This window comes from Pavona decussata, unplaced genomic scaffold, assembly GCF_977016875.1.
Source record: "Pavona decussata unplaced genomic scaffold, jaPavDecu1.1 SCAFFOLD_330, whole genome shotgun sequence".
Taxonomy (NCBI): Eukaryota; Metazoa; Cnidaria; class Anthozoa; order Scleractinia; family Agariciidae; genus Pavona; species Pavona decussata.
In genome coordinates this window covers 354,615-375,863 of record NW_028145718.1, presented here as the reverse complement: position 1 = coordinate 375,863, position 21,249 = coordinate 354,615, and the positions used below count along the sequence as shown (strand labels likewise).

The following is a 21,249-nucleotide window of genomic DNA, read 5'->3' as shown; positions in this document are numbered from 1 at the left end:
CGATCGTCTGCGATCACGATCGCAGGATCGCAGGATCGCAGACGATCGCAGAAGTAGTTTCCATACGATCGCAGACCTTATTGCGATCTGCGATCTGCGATCCGCGATCATATGGAAACCAGCCTTTACGCAACAACAAATACCGCACGCACGAGATATAGACAAGAACATTCCTACACCCTAAATGACTACGCGTTTAGTTTCTACACTGGCTGTACAAATTAAATTTTTGAAAGCCCTTTTAACTTTCTTTATTTTCTTACACTCATAATGAAACCTCGCTCTCATAACAATCTAGGAGATGTTTAGTTTAATTTAAATATTGCGTGAACGAAACGGCACAGTACTAACGTTGACACCGGACACATGAAACATCTTTGCTCTCTTCAGCATGTTAAACTTGCCGACCTCCTTTCTGAGTTCTTTATTGCCTCTTGTACTGGACAAGACCTTGGACCGAGGAGAATTTTTTCATATTTAGATTCTGCTCTTCTTTTTGCTGTTGTAACAGCTTCTTGTCACGTGACATCTTGTTTTTGGATGGCTTCACCTTCAAATTGTTTTAAAACTTTCGCCGCGCAGTCTTCAACTTCTCTGTGCCCAACACCTTTTGTTAACTCGGTTAACTGCTCCTATAAAACAATTTACAGCGAAGAACAAGTCACCTCTAAACTTAAAGTTCAACTTGCTCTTAAAAGGCAAAAACACGCTGTGTGATATTCAACAAATTAAATGGCAAATATCAATACAGGCGGATTAACCCTATGGGAAAAAACTTAAACCGAGTGACATCACGTAAAATAGACAGGCATTTTCAGATTACGAGAACAATTCAATTTCAGTGGAAATGATCTGTAGATATATTTACTGATCAATTTAACAGATATAGATAAATTTTTATTTTTGGATTGTTTATTATACCGTTCATGTCCATGGAGTATGTTATGGCGAATAGGAAAAGTACGTCCTCACTATCGAGTGTTCTCAATTGAGCGTAGAAAGTCATTTCGGGAAAAAATTCGTGTTTACTTTGGTCTTGCTTTACTCTGCCCTGTGATTGGCCAGAGAAATTGTGCTGTGTTAGTCTGTTCTGATTGGTTAGAGTGATTGCTATGGTTACGGTTTTACGACAAATGAAACCAAACTACTTTGAATGACTTTTTTGGAAAAGTTAAGGATTCACTCTTGAAGTGAAAGGTTCCCAGAAATACCTTAACTTGTGCGCCACAACACCTTAGAAGTACAAGCAGGCATTCCGAAGTTTTGACTTTCAGCCGCTGAAAGGCTATAAAACAAGAACTTTATGTCAGTATCAGCTGATTGGGGACTCAATCTGACCTGTAACTAGAAACACATCAGGGAGTTGAAATGTGTAACGTACGCCTACAGTGTGGAATATTCATTTTTGCTAAGTACTGTTTTGAAAAATCCAGCCATTTTAAACCTAGTGTTTAAACCTAGACTATAAACCTTTGGCCCTATGCGCCACCTTGGCACCAGGGGACAAGTAAAAAGCAATTTCCGAGTTGCTGTAAACCTCATTATGATAGCGAGGCTAAGTGCAAAGCTTTTCAAATGAAAATTTGTTTTGTTTGCATATGAATGAAAACTAATTTTCATAATGAAAACTTTACACTTAGCCTCGCTTTCATAATGAGGTTCAAGGCCACTCGGAAATGGCCTATTGGATTACAGCAAAGATGTGAAACTAACAGGACCCTTCTTACCCTCCCCACCCTGACAAGTAACAACAATACGCTTATAGTCACAGACGCCTCCATTCACGCGCGAAACCAAACATTATCCGAACGACAAGACGAAACAATATGACAAATCGATGTGAAGCGGTACTGGAAAATAAATTAACAAATACAAAGTCAAGATAAAATACATTACAAGAACTGGACAAATAAAAGAAGGCCAAAGCGAAAAGCCAAACGCGAAACTTACAAGACGATTGCGAGTTAAAAGACGAAACACGCTGCAGATGATAGACGAGCAAAAACCACCGACTGAAAACTCAACAAACGTTGCACTCAAGAAAAGATACACGGCCAAGCGATATATACGATATACAAAAAAACTGCTTAACATGTAAGAACAAAGGTACGCAGACAATAAAGGGCTAATTAACCCAAAACTGAATTTTAATTCGTGTAAGGAAAAAAACTAGAAGCCTGGCAAAACGAAAACACGAACAAAGAAAAATAACATAAATTCCTGGCGGTAACAACGCTTTCTGCGATGTGTACGATGTGTAGGTCTTGTCTTTTTTCATTTAGTCGGCTACCCACGTTATTATTTTTCATGACTTTTAATACAGCATAGGACAATTTACATTAAATATTCTATCGAGGAAAAGCTGTTCATGTATTTCAGCTCGATGTGATTCTGGAGTAATGTACAACTGGTCCCAGTTGTTCAAAGAGCGGATAACTTTATCCACTGGATAAGTCGCTATCTATCGGAGCAAATGTACTCCAACCAACGCTTCTGGCAAGTTTTCCACGCAATCCCATACTTAAATTTGACATATGCTTCTACTCTATTCGCAAATTTTAGGATTATCGGGAAAATACTGCACACATTTTAACTGCCGGATAGCAATCTATCCAGTGGATAAAATTATCCGCTCTTTGAACAACTGGGGCCTGGTGTTAATGTGCGTTTAATCATTTAGGTGATTCCATTGAAATGCATTGCGCATTCTTACTGCGCATGATTTCTTACGTCATTAGCGCGCGTTATTTCCTCCTAAATGAGCACCGTCACCGATCTTTTTTATCACGTTGTTTATCTTAGCTATTACCCACTTTACATCTGAAAATGTATAGAAAATATTGACGACAGAAAAATGAGTTATTGCCAAAAGTAAGAGCTTGCCCACAATTCATTGACAGGACAGCTGAGTGTGACCTAGATTAGCACTTGGATATTTGGAGGTGCTATCAAACTGTAATGGAAATGAACCAAGTAAATAAAGTTGACCAAACCGTCTTCATTCATTGTTACAGAGATGATCTATTGTTGATTTGTCACTGAATCGTCAGCGAAAAAAATGTTATGGAAATTTCCTGAACTAGGCCAAAAATCCCCTCCTTAAACAAGCGTTTGTAAACATTTTCTTGGGTTTCTGCATAAAGGTTAAAGAGACAAACCTTGAGTCGTCAGATGAGGAGAAGAATCTGTAACATCAACAAGCAACTTGAGAAGAGACTTCAGGATTATGGAGCTGTGATGAGGAATCCTACAATGAACAAATCAAACAACACTATAAGCGGGTGAGACGCAGGAGGTTTTTAAAAGATTCCAATTAAAACATAACATACATACATACGACTTTCATTATTCACATACGATAATGTTGCATAGCATGGTTTCTTTGTCTCACTGGGATTAATGAAACCATCCAATCCCTGTAAAGTCGATGCCAAGCCTAAAGGTTTGACCCTGTATCTTTCTACTGAAGTAACGCTTCGTCCCTTAAATGGACCCCTCCCCCCCGGCCCCATCACCCACCCAACCACATCTTCCCCCACAAATCCTCTTAACAAGAGACCAATGCTCAACCTCTAAGCCATCATTTCTTAAAACTTTTATACCCAGTCCAAGCCCGACACGTTTTGCAGGCAGTTTTCAGTCAATACAGCCAACGGACACCTCCCGTAGGCGGACACCTCTCTTAAGTGGACACTTGGTCATGTTCTCAGCTACATACAAACACTACATTTTTAACTTCCCATAAGCGGACACCTCTCTTAAGTGGACACTTGGTCATGTTCTCAGCTACATACAAACACTACATTTTTAACTTCCCATAAGCGGACACCTCTCTTAAGCGGACACTTGGTCATGTTCTCAGCTACATATAAACACTACATTTTTAACTTCCCATAAGCGGACACCTCTCTTAAGTGGACACTTGGTCATGTTCTCAGCTACATACAAACGCTACATTTTTAACTTCCCATAAGCGGACACCTCTCTTAAGTGGACACTTGGTCATGTTCTCAGCTACATACAAACACTACATTTTTAACCTCTTATAAGCGGACACCTCTCTTAAGCGGACACTTGGTCATGTTCTCAGCTACATATAAACACTACATTTTTAACTTCCCATAAGCAGACACCTCTCTTAAGCGGACACTTGGTCATGTTCTCAGCTACATATAAACACTACATTTTTAACTTCCCATAAGCGGACACCTCTCGTAAGCGGACACTTGGTCATGTTCTCAGCTACATACAAACACTACATTTTTAACCTCCTATAAGCAGACACCTCTCTTAAGCGGACACTTGGTCATGTTCTCAGCTACATATAAACACTACATTTTTAACTTCCCATAAGCGGACACCTCTCGTAAGCGGACACTTGGTCATGTTCTCAGCTACATACAAACACTACATTTTTATTTTCCCATAAGCAGACACCTCTCGTAAGCGGACACTTGGTCATGTTCTCAGCTACATACAAACACTACATTTTTAACCTGCAATAAGCGGACACCTCTCTTAAGTGGACACTTGGTCATGTTCTCAGCTACATATAAACACTACATTTTTAACTTCCCATAAGCGGACACCTCTCTTAAGTGGACACTTGGTCATGTTCTCAGCTACATACAAACACTACATTTTTAACTTCCCATAAGCGGACAACTCTCTTAAGTGGACACTTGGTCATGTTCTCAGCTACATACAAACACTACATTTTTAACCTCCTATAAGCAGACACCTCTCTTAAGCGGACACTTGGTCATGTTCTCAGCTACATACAAACACTACATTTTTAACTTCCCATAAGCGGACACCTCTCCAAAGTGGACACTTGGTCATGTTCTCAGCTACATACAAACACTACATTTTTAACCTCCTATAAGCGGACACCTCTCTTCAGCGGGCACTTTTTGTGGTTCCAAGGGTGTCCGCTTTTTTAAATTAAAAATCTTCCTTGGCTCAGAAATGTTTCCAGGACTTTTGACAACAATATACCAGCTCAGAATCCGTTATCATGATTCTCATCTTGGTTTACATGTAAGACGCCTTATTTAATAGACCTTAAAATTACTCAAAAATGACTTGAAACCAATAGTCCTATTTGACAATTGACACGTTAATGCGTCCTACCTTGGCCATGAATGGAGCATTGTGCTATGCAAAGTATCTAAAATATCCAATCGGGCTTCTTCCTCAGGATAATCACTCACTTCTAAATATGCCACAACAACTCTTAAAAGCCGCTAGAAAGAAATTTAAAAAGTAATAATATTTATCCATTCTTTCATTGCGCATATTCCAGTCATCAAGAATCATATCCATATATGAAGGATATTTGTCAAATGAACTCAGTTTACTGGCCCTAGCTTCAACGAGTCTCCTGTAGCTCAGTGGTAGAGCATCCGAACTAGTAATCGGAAGGTCATAGGCTTGACAGGGGCACCCAATGGATCGTTTCGGTAAAGTATCTGTTCGGAAGGCCCTTAATCCCCTACAATTTTCTAAACGGAATTTCCACCTCGAACTTTCGTGATAATAGGAAATTTAAGGCCTGTTGTTTTCGGATTGATAAAAATGTCGTTTCGGGTGCCGAAAAAAGGTCAGCTAAGATTTTCGAAAAGGAAATAAGACCTAAGGTTTTCGAGAAATAGACAAACGATGACCTATAAGAATTTTGAAAAGACTCAAGTTCCCTAGAATGACCGAACAGATAAAAATATTATTGAGCGGCCTAAAATGAACCTACAGAGCTTTAAAGGCGCTCCAGATAGCCTAAAATAGCGTTTCAAAGGATCTGAGAGAAAACTGTCGTTGGGTGCCCCTGGCTTGACTCCTGTTTGGTGAACTGGGATTTTCTTTTTCCGAGTATTCCTGTGTCACTGACTGAAAAGATACATCCTTCTCAACATTTAACTCATTCCAATATCTGTCCGGCGTCGTTGATGCTGTTCTGTTTTAGCAACTCGACGTTTGCTGGCATTGCCAGTTTGATTTTTGCAAACCCTCCCCACAGTTTCACACTGAATTTTCGGTTTCGAATGTTTTGTAAAATGTTGGATGGATTGGGTCAGTTACCCGAACAAAACAGCATTAACCCAAGGAAAAATGACAGACTAAACTGAACTCAAACGTAACCAATTATGTTTAAAGTTTGCAGTTTTACCTTGAAATGACGTAATATCGTTATTCCCATGTGTTCAATGAAATCTTTCAAATGGCTTGTACATGCCTTGTAGTAAAACCAAACAAACAGACAAAACAGTCAAAATCTTCAGTTGCAACAAATCTACAAGAAGGGAAGTTTTAGTCTCAGCTGCACTTGAAAACAAAGAAAAGGAAAACCAAACAACGTGAAAGGAAAAGAAAACGATAAAAAAGCGCTGTTCGTTGTTGGAAGTGTCTTGATTATTGACCACAGGGACACACACGTATACCGTGACATCGTTTTCCTCAGCTATTAAAATGACTGCCTTATTTTCCAATACAACCTGCCCCTCATACTTGAGGACGTTGATACTGAATATGTAAGTAACTTAAACAGGTCTATGGTACACTGAGGATATTAACTGTTTATAGTTTTCCAGAGTAGAAGAATCGTTCAAAAAAGGAGTGGCCAGCGTCTGAAAAATCTCATGGATGAATGGGGAGGGTGTAATAAAGTACAAGCGGAGTTTTGGAAAGGGCGACTCACGCACATAATGCAGTGCAATTTTATTTTTCATCTTGACAAGAGATAAGGGATTGGTATGGAGAGTACTGAGGTTAATACTGACCCGCCTCATTGCAATTTTATTTTCAAACTCCATGGATGTAAGGATGATCTGAAACACACTGTCACACTTGGTTGTCTGTAACCAACACAGTCTAATGTCATAAACTGTTCATTACACTACAATAACATTAAATTAAACTGTATTAAGTTTCACATTTCACATTGAAATGGGAGCGTGCAGACATTTTACTCCTTATAGATAAAACCAGAGGAATTCCCTGGCAGCTCATCTGTGACCTCAGCCTGGCATCTGAACTCAACAAACACTGTTTTTTGTTGTTGCTGTTGTTTTGGTTTTTAGCTGGAGAATCTCTACTTGTTATACCCTTTGATATCATGACACCAACGTTTAGAAAATATTTTGAGAAGTATTTTCAGCATAAACGTGCTTTAACAGACTGCTATTTCCACTGTATATAATATAAAAGCAACATGCATAAAAATTATACACAGAGCAAATGTCAGTCAACCAAGACACAAAGATAAAGGCACATGTAGAGCATGGATAAATTCAAAGTCACTCGAGTTTGATACTAAAATTTCCACAGGTACTGCTACCATTATAAGGATTATGACACAGTTCTGTGTGTAAAAAACAATAAGATGGCAACTGGAGGCATCTTAGAAAACTGAAGGTTTTCTGGAAGGTATAATAAAAAACCTACCTTCCTTCCAAACTTGGGTTTTGTTGGAGATGGTTCAACTACTTTCAGAATGCTTAGCAGGCAGGGGTGAAGAGCATGTACCAGGGATGGTTCACTGGTGTACAGGTGGCGTTGGGTGGCCTGGCAAATGACAAAATTACAACTAAATGTTAGATAAAAATCTGCACCATACTAAAGCATTTCTTCACACAAACCAATTTATCTCTTTAATTTGCTTTATGGAGTTGTAGAAGCCAAGTTCCTTCAAAAGTTCAAGCTAAAGAGTTGTTATCTTCAATCATATTAAGAAAATAAGAAACAAAAAAGAAAAAGATGACAAGATCCACTACAGAAGGTAATGTACTGATCAATTAACTTGATCAGGATGATAACATTCACAGGAAAAAAGTTGTCCTGTGAACTATAACTGCCATAATTTATCAAAACATTTATTTCCAGAAAAGAAAATTAAAAGTACAGCAAATAGAGCTCACTTCAAAAAGAACATCAGCTCTTCCATACCACTGCAGTTCAGCTGAATTCTGAAAATCATAATACAATGTATTTCAACACCATGTATGTACACATTACATTATGTTTCAAGAAAAGGATTTCTTCAGCAGGGAAGTTATGAAGTGTGGGGAACAGGAGAGGAGAAGGTAAGTACCAGGTATAAAATGTATACAGTAAGTGACAACTTCAAAGTCCCCCCCCCCCCCCCCACACACACACACACACACACATATTGATTAAAATACTATTCCATTATGACAGACGTTCAACATACCATGTTGTCAACGACATGCTTCAAACATTTTAACCCTAACACTTTGTTTTCAACCTGTTTGTTGAAGAAAATATAAAAAAAAAACAAAGAGAATAACAATTATTTTCAAAAACATATTAAGTAAAATCAGTTGGCAATTTACATGCCTGGAATTGCAATAATTATTATGTTAAGATCATTTTAATTTGCAAGTGTAATTGTGTACTACATATTGACATAACATGTACCTGATAATCATCTATGAAAAGCAACAAAGGAGACATCAGCTTTGGAAAATGATCACCAATGTAAGGATGCTGTCAAACAATAACCATTCATCAATATTACTCATTTCATAGACAAGGATGGTTATTGGTAGAATGAGGTATTTCTTTTTTAGTAAGTGACACATACAGGCTACTCGGAAAAAAAATCTGAGTTCTCCCAGTTAAGAGGAGTCAAAGCTGATTATTTTCACTGGCCTGAATCAAGAGATGATACAATAATAATAATAATAATAATAATAATAATAATAATAATAATAATAATAGGCTGAGAGAGGCTCAGAGATCAGGTTACCAAACTGGGAGCTTCCTCAGGAACCATTCCTCTACAACTACCACTGATTGTTTGCTGTGTGGAAGTTTTGACTGGTTCATTATGAGAAAAAAAAAGAACTTAAGATAAACACTACAATCATTAAGACAACCACAGTTGACCCTAGTTATCTTATCTATGTTCTATTTTGTTATCTTTTTCATTATAAATCTTTTAATAAACGCATTATATTTATTTCTTTTGACAGTTTGAAGACAACTGTGTCTCAGAGAATTCCGCTGTAATTTTTTTGTTCAAGAAGATATGTGAAAATATCTCTACCCCTCCCATTGAAAGTTTTTGTTTTGGTTTTGACCCCCTCCCTTCTAAAAAATTCTGATTTTGCTTCATACTTTCCTTAGTTTACAAACTTTGTCTTTTGAGACCTCCCCTCCCTTCCAAAATTTTTAGTGACCATACTGCACTTCCAGAACAAAGGAGTGTAGTTATTTAGTGGTAATTCAGTTTAGCCATGATAATCAGCAGTCTGCTACTCATTGCCACCTATTGTGTCACTAGATTAAAAGTGGATTCACTAATGACTGCCAAATCTTTACTTGTCTATAAAATGTCTTTCAAAACCTTGCTTGATATTCTTACCTTAACTTGCATGGTACACCACACTAACACATGACAGGCCAGGGGAGATTTTTTCCAGGTTTCTTTAAGAAGATGAGGTCTTAAATAATCAAGAATATATCTGAACAGTCCCAAAGGAAACAGTGTGTTTAATGTCTGTGTTTGTTCTGAGAAATCCTGATCTACAGCTACAGCACCAGAATTCGGCTCACCACAGCCACAAAGTAGTTCAACTACAGACGAATACTGACAGTGGGTGCAGATTAGGGAGAGTAATTCTGAAACGAACAGAAAGCATTAATTATTTTGTAACTTGATTTACACTGCTAAAATGAATTATCATAAAAAGTATAATGGCCCAGCTGGGACAGTAAATAGCCAGGATGATCATCCACATTACTGATATTTGGAGCACACTGCAGTCATTTGATTGATATCAGCTCCCAGAATTTAAAGAAAATAGAATTCATGGATATCAGTATACAATTACTTACTAAGTTTATTATAATCTACAAAAAATAATCGTTCACATATGAAACTAAAACAATTAGTCTTACTAGCATAAATTATCAGACATGAGTGAAACCAGTATTAAATAATCATACAATATCATCAGGGTTCAATTAGTGTCAGCAACCAGCTAAAAAACAGCCAACTTCGGATTTGTTGCCACCAACATGTATGTTTTGGTGAAGAGGTCTATGTGTTTAAAACTGTACTGGATAAACACTCATTCACTAACTAAATCCATCTACTCTGAAACTAAGACCCCTGATGTCATGTAGTCAGTCTCATTCAAAATCTCAATATACTGTAGTCTGAAAAAATTTTAAAACTGAATGTTAAATTGAAGTATTTGAATCATTAGAAGGTTGCTGTAGATCGGTTTGTGTTGTTGCTGCTTTTTAGTGAGTGTTTTGTTTGTTTGTTTTTTTTTGCCTGCTTCTTGGAGCTGTTTTAACTGAATCAGAACCATTTACTGACCATGAGCTGTGACCCTTGATTCTGGACTAGTCCACGGGTGTTCCTCCATGTTTGCAGCACATAATGACACCAAACAACAGGCAACTTTTTTCATTATAAACTTCTTAAAAATCAGAGGTAAAAAATATCAATTTGTTATCATTAATTAATTTAGAAACCTAGATACCACACAAATTTCTAACAAGATGCCTCAATGGCAATATCATCCTGATTTGAAAAAATCACTGCACGTGCATGATAACTGTCCAAATTGCCGTTGTTAATTAATTGCCTGCCAAAATGACCTGAATAACTAGCTTGGCTACAATATACACAGGGTATATACAGGGTTGTTACATACAGGTTTGACTGTATACTGCTGTTGTTGTATTAATTTGTTAAACTTACTGGTACAAGAGCTGCAGCAGTATTTCCTGTTTCTATTTGATGAACATCCTTGAACGATGAAGATAACAAAAGTTGACAAACTTCCATGACAACAGAAGCTTGCTTTCTGTACTTAAGTATTTCTTCTTTATCCCAAGTTCCTAAAAATAACAAAAACAAATCTCTTACACTGTAGAATTGATAATAATGATCAGATTTATTGCATAAATTGATTTACTACTGACAAAGATTTAATTTGCTACTGAGTCACTCTGAGGTTTTCGATTGAGATTTTTAAGTAATTTTGTATTTGTTTTGGTTTTACTTTACTAACTACTGTGTGATCCATTTGCTAAACTTGCATAATTTTCTCAACCAATAGGAAGCCAAACCAAAACTAATCATGACTTGGTACACCGGCTACATGCATTTGCTTCAAATTCTGATTTGTTTATTATACAGTCTATGTCTGCTATGATTGGTCTAAATAATTACTTTGAATTCCCAAATGCTTGCTTGTATTAATTTGTATTTGTTTTTACTTTTGAGTTCTGCTTCAATCATTGCGTGGTTTGTATCTGGGCTGATAATTTGGATACTTATTACTTTGGTTTTACATGATGTAATTCGTAGTTTTCAAACGTACCCACCATTCCTTGTGGAGGCGATTAAAATAATTTACAACCCATTAGCTGTGTTGTAACTTGTTAAATTATGTCCACTATTTAAGCTGAAAACAAAAATACCTAAGGAGATAAAGAGTGGTGTCAAAAGGGTGTGGATTTTCAACCACTTTGGTCTAATTGACTACTGGTCTAAGAGGTTTTTTCTTGGTGAGTTAGGGTTGGAGGTATGGCCCTAATAGCATATAATTTTTTTGTTAGATGATTTAATCATTTATTTTGATCTACAATAGTGCTAGGATTGTGAAAGGTTTGAACCCAGGAGTCATGTCATAAGTACGTAAATTATGATCATCCGGGTGAGTGTAGTCCTGAGAAGGACTGTTTGTGGTGACTTTGACTGACGTTTCGACAACCTGAGCGGAAGTCATCTTCAGAGTCACGTGAATTGTGGAATGTCAGTAGGTGGTATATACGTCTCTGGTTGTTAATCTGATTGGTCAAAGTAGTCCAGATGTTATTGGTCGTTTGTCAGCAAGCCGTGATGTTATTGGCTGTGAAGACTGTAAAAAGTGATTGGTGCGTTTCGATCCGTCTTTTGTTGGTCAAAAAGTCCGTGGGTCAAGATTTGTTAGTAAAATGTCTATTGTTTGTCTGTTTCGTTGTTGTTGTCAATAAGTCGTTTGTATGGTGCAGGTAGTTGTAGGCAACGGTTGAGTGGCGTTTGTTCTAAGTTAGTAAACCAGCTTTCCAGAGTGAGTCGTTGATAGTAATTTGTACAGTAGGTAATGCACTTGGCAGAGTCCCAGTGCTAGGGTGGCACATCAGCTCCAAAAATTTGGAACATACAACACACCCTAGGTGCCATGTATACCCCTGCCTGATCCCAGTCCCCTCTGCCTCACCCCACCACTGCCCAATAACAATGCTCAAAGCTTTTCTACAAAGAAGATAGGCCATTTTCAAGTTGCTTTGAACGTCATTATGAAAGCGAGGTTAAGTGCAAATGTTTTATAATGCAAATTGCTTTTCATTCATATGCATTTTCATTTGAAAAGCTTTGCAGTTAGCCTCGCTTTCATAATGAGGTTCACACTGACAGCAACTCGGAAATGGCCTGTTATCAAATCGCTCTGAAACTTACCCTCTCCATCTGCAGAGATGACCGGTTCGCAACACTGAACTAACTTCTCAAATACTGCTGCAATTTTCTCCTTGTCAAAAGATTCTTTATCTTGCTCTTCCCCATAGGGTTTTAGACCACTGGTCTGACTATTTGACCAGTCTCTATATTGTTCGTTCACAAGCTGTACTACATCACCCTGTTCAAACGTGTCAACGAAAGAAAGGTGCTTTAACCTCGCCATTGAAAACAACTTTATAGGAATATAAGTGCATATAAAAAAAATTGAGATTCTCACCTCTCGCAGCAGTTTTTCAACTTCCTCCAATTTTTCTTCAGGTAAAAAAGCCCTCAAAGTTTGACAAAACTCATTTTCTGTCACTACGTCCGCCATATTGGAAAGTTGATAAGGCTTGGATGCTAAGGCGCAATACAATTCCTGTGTAGGGTGGTGTAGGGTAGGGTTAATATTTCAAAACACAATTTCATCTGTTTCATGGAAAAAGTTAAGTACTACTTAGCAATGTAAGAAAATTGATTCGCAATAATTTTTTCAAAATCATTGCATACCTTGGTTGCTAAAAGTATAGTGAAATTTATAGAAAGTCGTTTATTACCATTCCCCACCCCTCCCTGACAAAACAATCAATTTCCCAACATGGCGGTGACTTTGGCGAAGGTTGCTGCGAAATTGACCGTTGGAGGTTTTGCATTGTACGGTTTGTCAGAAGTGTTAAGCTCACAAGATGATACTATCAAGCATATATCGATGCTGGACAGCAAAACTCGCGAAAATATCCCCGTTAGTTTGCCAGAGGTACGTACGTATTCACACATGATATCGCTCACTGCAGCATTGTCCTGCATTTGCCATTTATATTAACCGCAGTGGCTATTCGTACGGCACCCGTACGGCGACTTGTATTTGCTATTCGTACGGGAGTCCGAAGATTTCATAGGATTTCTCTGTAATTCCTGATTCTCGCTTATCGAAATTATTATATTTACCTTTAGAAGGAATAAGCGAATCCAGTGAGTGCCCTTTCTTTGAGCGAGATAAGTTTGCGTACTCTCTGCTCACTAAGCGAACGAGCCACTCGCGACACTTCAAACTTTTTGCGAGCTACTAACATAAACTCGCACATGTCACGCAACCTCTTCTTCACAGATCAACTGGCTACAATTAGTACACTGTAGTTTAAAAATGTGCGAAAAGAATTTCTTACATCTTATAAATAGTTATAATACACTGGCTTGGATCGGGGGGTAAGTGACAACTTGGGGTGCTTTCCATTCACCAAAAATTTTCGGTTTGAATTTTCGGAAATTTTGGTCTCGAATGGAACAGGCTTATACTCGGTCATCACGTGGTCAGTTTTTGCCTCAGGCTTCTTGACGCCGTTTATCGTACGTGTTCAAACAGTCCGACTGGAAACTTTTGAATGGAACACGAGAATTTTCGAAAATACCGAAATGTCCACTTTTCGGGAACACTGAAAAGGTTGTCCTAAATTTTCGAAAATCTTTTCCGCAAAAGACCCTGTTCCATTCGATTTCCACCCGAAATTTTCGAAAATTTCGTCGAATGGAAAGCGCCCTTGGTAATTCAATGAATTTGAACTCACGTTGGTAATCCCGTACGAATTATTCGCATTTTTGCTATTCATACGGGAATTCTTCTTCCTTCTATAGTAGGCGCAGTTTCAGTCATTGCAGTGAAAATTTATACCTGTGTCAGAAGGAGAGGTGTGTTCTGTTATCTTCAACATAATTTCTGTACGGAAATGCGAGTGTCCAATAGGTAAATTCTTCCATTAAGTGAAACTCCCATTTCGCGGCTTTCTGGCCGTACGAATAGCATCACGCAGGTTGGGAATACGGGAGTCCACGGAACTGCTTAATCAGTATACCACCGGTCAGGATCAGTTGTCTGAATTTCTCAACCAGGTTAGCGATTCTTAAATTTAATGATAATTTTTACTGATACTCAAAGGAATCCCAAATGAATAGCAAATACCAGTCGCTGTACGGTCTCTTCTGATCGCGTGACGTGTGCGTGAATATAGCGCAAAACAATTCCAAGTGTCGCGAGTGGCTCGTTCGCTTAGTGAGCAGAGAGTACGAAAACTTATCTCGCTCAAAGAAAGGGCACTCACTGGATTCGCTTATTCCTTCTAAAGGTAAATATAATAATTTGGATAAGCGAGAATCAGGAATTACAGAGAAATCCTATGAAATCTTCGGACTCCCGTACAAATAGCAAATACAAGTCGCCGTACGGGTGCCGTACGAATAGCCACTGCGTATATTAAAAGCTTAATCGTGATCTACTCCTACGAGACAAGAGCTTAACTAGAAGATTATTTGTGATTTAATTTAATTTAAAACATTTATAAGGGCACTAGGAAATAAGGAAGTCTAGAATCCTTAGACCTAAGTTAGTAAGACCACGAAAGCTAAGACTTTTGTTGTCTATGTATAAGTTTAAGCTTATACAGTCGAACCTGTATATAACGGCCCTCTATTAAGCGGCCACCCTCTAGTAAGCGGCCAGTTGTTAAAGTCCCGATTTTTTGCGCATACAAACGCTGTATTTGGTACCTGTATTAGGCGGCCACCTCTATTAAGCGGCCGCGGCCACCCTGTAGCAGTCCCATTTTTGTCTTTCTTTGTTATTTTTACCTGTATTAAGCGGCCACCCTTGAAGGGAAAAGCCATATGCACAGTACCATGGATAACAGGAATTGTCGCTGGGAGTGCCGACAGTCAACGACTTGCTCTACAAACAAAAGTTTCAAATTCCGAGGTGCCAAACGCACCTGTCCCACTTGTTTAAGTCGCTGTAATTCTTAACCTATTCCTATTTTAACTTGAAGAATTTTGTTATATATTGTGTTACTTTTAATTAGCAACATAACCGTTATAACTCCACTTCGATCGTAACAACTATGAAATGACGGAATGAGATATTTTGTTGTGAACTGCAAGTCACGTAAGTAAGTGAGTTAGAAATACAGTACTGTACACCGTACAAGAGTAGAGGACAATTTATTGCACAGAGCTTTTACACAGTGTTACGTATATTATACCATTAAGTTACAAGTTGACACTGAACTTTGTTTAAAGTATTGATCTCTTGAAAGAGTGTTGATTGTCCTATTGTTTCCTTGCATGAAATGTTTTTGTCTGATACACGATTAAAATTGACATTAGACAACGCCCAGTGAGTACTTTTAGTGATCCTGTATTAAGCGGCCACCTGTATTAAGCGGCCAGTTCCGCAAGTCCCGAGGGTGGCCGTTATATACAGGTTCGACTGTATAAGGTAAAGTTGAACCCGCTCAATTCAATTATTCAATTAAATTCAATTAACTTTATTTAACTTCTTTTGCCCATTTATAACAAGATAATGTAATAAATTAAACAGTCATCTCGCCCTAAGGGGTAAACGTAAATTAAAGAAAAGCTGAACTAAAAAATATTGGCAAGAAGTTCGGACAATCCAAAAAACTGTATAGGCTAATCGAGTCTCGTGGAGTCAGCATCTTACAGTACATCCGGGGAACGATACTCCCTTATATTTGAATAAATTGTGAATAGTAAATCATAGTTTAATTACAGTTTTAATTGCTTTAGTGTTAGATTTTACGCAAACCCTCAAGCTGCAAAGCTTTAATATTTTATAGTGTGTAAATAAAGGTCATCTATCTAGTAAGGGTGCGTTCGATTGACCCTATTCCGGAATAGGAATACAAACAACGATGACAAGAAACCCCTCATTGCCATTACATGTTTATAACATAGAGGGCAACATTTTCTTAAAACTATTGAGGCACTTTGTAAAACAGTCAGCCCCCGGCCCGGAGTAAAAACACTCACCCATGAGCAAAATAAACAAACAATTCACCTGTTTCTTAGCAGACAAAACAAGAAAAGTTCATTGTTGTATACATGTAATAACGAGAAAATGTACAAGTTAAATTCCTGAGCAAACTAACAACAATTAATTGATTTACCTGCACTGTGAAGCTTTCTACCGCTTGAAAATCATACAAACACAGATCAATAAAAATAGCACACCGTGGGTCCAAAGAAGGAACTTGCAGAGTAATTTCTTCCACTGAATTTTGACCTGCTCTTTCCTTTCATCAAAAGGGCACTGTTATCTTTCGTTGGAAGAAGCTGTTATATAATAATAATAATAATAATAATTTGAAGTGCGCAGGTTTCATACAGAAATGCTCACCCATGCATAACAATGAAGCATAACATGATGCTACCTACCTACGTGCATAACGTAGCTCAGAATCCATATTGCCTCAGGTCTTCGCTGTACAGTCGAGGCATAATTTATGGATTTTGAGCTTTTATTGAAATTTATTGGGTATTTTCTAGCCTACCTTTCAGCATTGTCGCATATGCTTTTATGCTTTTTTTTGATAACCTTTGTTGAAACAGCTGTTTACAATGTTTTTTCCTCTTGTATGTTGAAATTATAAAATTTCTGGCTCTGAAATCCCCCACCCTCCCATCTCTGGATTTCAAATTTATTTATAATATTTTTCAGAAGGGTAAGGTAGTGGACATTTTGTGTTACTTGATACTAATATATCATCAGATGACCCACAGCATGGAAAACTGCCTTAACAAATTTGGAAAACAAAATAGGTTTTCAGGATCTAAAAGAATTTAGAGCGTTACAAGCTCTCAATTCTTTCACAGAATCTTTTACAAGTAAGCAAAATGTTAATTTATGTCAATTTATCTTGAGTTGGTGTGAGTCAAATGACAAATAAGACCACTGGTAGTTGATAATAATTGCTGTCTCGTATTTTCTCGATATTTTTACCTCCTGATAGCCAATTTTGTTTTCCAAACTTCAAATGACAGGTTCAGCAAATATTTTAGCAAATTTTACATTTTAAGGGAAAATCAGTTTGAAAGGGATTTTCTAACCTAAAGGATTTCAACAGGGGCATTTAAAAGTCTTTGTATTAGTGGGTTTCAAGAGTTTTCCTGACATTCCTTGGGAATTCCCTTCAAAACATTCAAAAGATTGAAACTCCGTAGGCAATGTATCTGTATCCTTGTGAGTAGAAATTACTTGTTTTTAATCACTTGCTTTCAATTCTTTCGTCAGATGCCAACTCAAGCAAAACTAAGACATTCCTGGAACAGTGGAGTGCAGAAGGCATTTGGTGGACTGGAACGAGCACCGCAGACCGCGTGGGAACTGGGGACGAAAGGCGCCGACACTGCCAAAAATTTCATCAAAGAACAAATGAAATGAACTTGTATTCATTTCTACTGTTTTAACCATGAGACTCTTTTGTTGATAAAGTTGAGACACATCGTGGGAAACAAAGCAAAGATGGCTTTATATAATGATGAAAACGACCATCTTTAACAAATGGACCTTTTACACTAATTGCTACGTGGAGACCGTTTATTGAAAGTTCAGCAAATTACAATTTGTAAAGAGTCTGGATAAAAGCAGTGATGTTTTTCTTAAAATTAATTTGTAAAGAATAAATGACGGACAACTGTAGCAGATGGAGTTTGCATTTGACTTCGCTGTTTAATATTATTGTATTCTGGTAGTTTCTTCCAGTCGCTTCAAATTTTTGATCTCTCGCTTTCGTCAACCAAAATTCCCATAAACGACAACATAAGCTATAGAGACAATGATTAATATTTGCTTTTGAATCAAATGGTTTTCGTTAATGCTAAAAGGAGACGCAAAAGGTTTAAGCGAACAATACATTTCCTATGTAATGTGTTCGTGTGGCCCGGGGGGGGGGGGGGGGGATAAAAGTGCACCAATAATGCTCTTGTTTCCGTAAAATTCCAATAATATGCCCACCCAAAAAGGACCCGAGGTGCAAACATCCTTTAAACTAATAAGCCTGATTATAAACTCATGGACTATCCAGCGGCACTCAAAGGTTCATTTCGGTGGATATCTGTTTGGATGGCCTTAATTGCCTCAGAAATTCGCATTTAGTTGTTAAGAAAACCCAGTTTTCTTCGGCAAAGTTTCGTAACACTGGAAAACTAATTCCTGTCGTCTTCGTAAAACCAACAACAGCTGGTAAACTGATTCGGGAAATAAAATTCCGTTTCTAAAAGTTTTCGGCTTTATTACAACCATTTTGAAATCACTGGTGATCCTTGCAATCTGATTGGCTCTCAACAGTGCGATTTATTTCCAAATTGCACCATTTTTGGCTCTAAATCGCATCCTTTCTTTAACCCATCAAAATGTAAATGAAGTAACAAAAATAGAATATTAATATTGACAATGATACTCTGTGATTTCAAAATAGTTGTAATAAAGTGGTAATTGAACTTTGTGTCGTGCAATTTTGGTCTGAAATCATAGTTGTGAGTTCAAATCAAACTCGCGCTGCGCGCTCGTTCTATTTTGAAATCACGCGCATGATTTCAGACCAAATTGCACTCCACTCAGTTCAATTACCATTATTAATTAAAGAATCCGAACAGATCAATCTGTATTAGCTTACACAAATGTCTTTACAAGGACAGAAACGATCGGAGAACACAGGAGACAACGTTTCAAGTATTTTGCTTAAATGGGCTAGCTTGAGGCCACTGCGGCCGGAGTATCTAAAGTTGTTTCAGGCTTTTAGCGTCGTGTTTGAATTTGTTGTTTATTGTCATAACCAACCAATTTGGAAAACAAAATTCCTTCCGTCTATTACCCTCCTCCCCCGAACAAAAATAAGCCCTATTGTCAGGCTTTCATACAAAACTAGATATTGGCTTCAGGGGAACAGACAAAAGTGTTACGTAATCAAGTGAACCGCTTTTTTAGAGTAAATGATTAGTTTGCATAAAGATTGCAATTAAATTTCAGTACAACATGGCGGAGGACGAAATCAAACTGTAAGAAACCCAAACTAGAAAAGGAATGACCATCGAGTTTAGGGTAAGGTACTGCATTATACATACTGTCTTGAGCTAAAATCCCAATTACATTCAATCAACCTCATGTCACTCATAATAATGGAGGTGATTTGTAAGACTCACACTAATGACCTAAACTATTGACACCTAAAAGAATTTACACGACTTCTGGGCCCACACTGTAGACAGCGGGAAGGTAGTGTTCTGCATTGTGGCAAGCGTTATCAGTTTTATATCGGTGCACATTTCCTTGTCCTTTCTTTTTGATCAAGCTTGAGCTGGACAATCGACATTTTAAAATTTTTGCACTGAGTACTATACTGAACTTTGTCAAGTTTTCGTCCATTAGACGTAGAGTTTTCTTTGTTGTTCAGTTTACCAATTTAGCTCAACTTTATTCGAAGCTGAGACAGGTATTTCAAAGCAGCAATCAGCAATGTTAGTGGTTTGAATTTTTTGAAGTTAAAATGGTAAATCTCAGTTATTTTCCCAAGATACGGTAGTTGGATCGTCCTCGGAGACCCAGGGACAGTCACTCGTATCGGGGGCGGGGCGAAATGGCGCGACGAAAGTTTTCAAGAACGGCTCCTTCGCCAGTTCTTGAAAACTTTCGTCGCGCCATTTCGCTCGCCCCCGACTGACTGCCCCTGGGTCTCCGAGGATGTAGTTGGATATGACGCTGATTTGAAAACTTGGACATTGTTTAGCGTTCTTTGAATGACGTTTTTGCCTTGAAAGCTGACCAATTGGGGTAAAACCCACGGTCGTTATTTCAGTAAGTGAATTGCACCATCCAGATCCTTATTTTTTTCTCTCTCTTTCTAGTCCTGTAAGTGTGCAACATGAAGGAGATTTTGCTGCTGCTGTGTCTCACCGTGATTACCTACAGCGAGAACATCCAGGTTCAGCTAGTTGAGCAATGGCCGAACGGATTCAAAATGAATTTTACTCACGTGATGAACCAGAGCGTCCAAGGCGGCTGGAAGATGACACTCAAGTTTTCAAAGCCGATTGATGCACTACAGTTCCCAAAAGCTAAACAACTGTCTTCGAGCTACAAAAACCGAGTATTTTGCCTACAAAACTGGGATTACAACGCAAACCTCAAGGTTGGTGAGGCACTGAAGATGGATTTTACTGCTGTAAAGGGCAAATACAACGAGGCAGTTCCAATAGTGACTCTAGAACTGCATCCAGGCACAAATGCTAAATGTGACCGCACCCCACCCCCAACAAACAAACCTCCTGGAGCCACCCCTCCCGTACAAGAAACATCAAAGGCAGAGTTGTTTGAAGAGTGGCCGAATGGATTCAAGATGAATATAAGTATCCTTTTGAAACAGAAGGTTGAAGGTGGATGGAAAATGACCCTATGGTTCCCTGTAGCAGTTGACAGTCTACAGACACCAAACGCAAAACAAAAGTCAAGGTCTAAGGATCGAAAAAAGTACTTTCTAGAGAATGAGCAGTATAACGCTTTCCTTGCAAAATGTTCAAGGCTTGAGATGATTATCATTGGTCAAAAGGCAGAAAACTCCAAAGCTCCAAGGCAAGCCGACATTGAATTTCGACGTAAAGAATACTGGTTTCGAGAAGATGAAGATGAATGCGTTGACCGTTCCGTGCAGAAAACCTCATCTCAGGCGGTGACATTTAAGCGTCTTAGTTTTTTGTCCTGCGCTAGCGTCCTATTGTTTTCGGCACTGGCGATGTCACTTTTATCGGGAAGCAGCCTTGTTTATCTTCACTGTATTTGATGTTTTCTATGTGCACCACTAGAGTATAATGTGAATCTCAGATCTTCAACAACGAACCAACAGTGTAACCACAGAAAGGAAAAATCTCCCAACAATCTTTCCATAGTG

The 21,249-nt window shown here is 38.2% G+C and overlaps 2 protein-coding genes across 3 annotated transcripts; one reads left to right on the top strand and one right to left on the bottom strand.

The window, feature by feature from the left end:
* Positions 1-236: 236 nt before the first annotated feature.
* LOC146453429 (TELO2-interacting protein 2-like) lies at positions 237-12,864 on the bottom strand. 2 transcript variants are annotated; one of them, XM_085096546.1, is made up of 15 exons: positions 12,756-12,864; positions 12,479-12,656; positions 10,733-10,872; positions 10,346-10,448; positions 9,383-9,639; positions 8,434-8,502; positions 8,207-8,260; positions 7,914-7,961; positions 7,441-7,560; positions 6,777-6,851; positions 6,167-6,232; positions 5,134-5,246; positions 3,159-3,247; positions 1,212-1,285; positions 237-632 (listed from the first exon to the last, which is right to left on the bottom strand). In XM_085096546.1, the coding sequence occupies exons 1-15, from the start codon at positions 12,849-12,851 to the stop codon at positions 519-521; spliced, it is 1,596 nt and encodes a 531-aa protein (XP_084952672.1). In that variant the 5' UTR covers positions 12,852-12,864; the 3' UTR covers positions 237-518. The 2 variants fall into 2 exon arrangements, with proteins under 2 accessions (XP_084952672.1, XP_084952673.1); XM_085096547.1 differs by lacking the exons at positions 237-632; positions 1,212-1,285 and adding an exon at positions 2,838-2,953.
* Positions 12,865-13,085: 221 nt separating this feature from the next.
* LOC146453428 (uncharacterized) lies at positions 13,086-18,005 on the top strand. Its single transcript, XM_085096575.1, has 2 exons — positions 13,086-13,274; positions 17,598-18,005. The coding sequence occupies exons 1-2, from the start codon at positions 13,116-13,118 to the stop codon at positions 17,745-17,747; spliced, it is 309 nt and encodes a 102-aa protein (XP_084952701.1). The 5' UTR covers positions 13,086-13,115; the 3' UTR covers positions 17,748-18,005.
* The last annotated feature ends 3,244 nt before the right edge of the window (positions 18,006-21,249 follow it).

Excerpts from the sequence above, each read along its gene's own strand:
- LOC146453429 (XM_085096546.1), bottom strand. The coding sequence starts at position 12,851 with ATGGCGGACGTAGTGACAGAAAATGAGTTTTGTCAAACTTTGAGGGCT. Across the intron at positions 8,261-8,433 it reads TTTTCATAGATGATTATCAG|GTTGAAAACAAAGTGTTAGG; the intron begins GTACATGTTATG and ends TTCAACAAACAG. Across the intron at positions 7,561-7,913 it reads GAGCTGATGTTCTTTTTGAA|GCCACCCAACGCCACCTGTA; the intron begins GTGAGCTCTATT and ends GTCATTTGCCAG.
- LOC146453428 (XM_085096575.1), top strand. The coding sequence starts at position 13,116 with ATGGCGGTGACTTTGGCGAAGGTTGCTGCGAAATTGACCGTTGGAGGT. Across the intron at positions 13,275-17,597 it reads TCCCCGTTAGTTTGCCAGAG|ATGCCAACTCAAGCAAAACT; the intron begins GTACGTACGTAT and ends TTCTTTCGTCAG.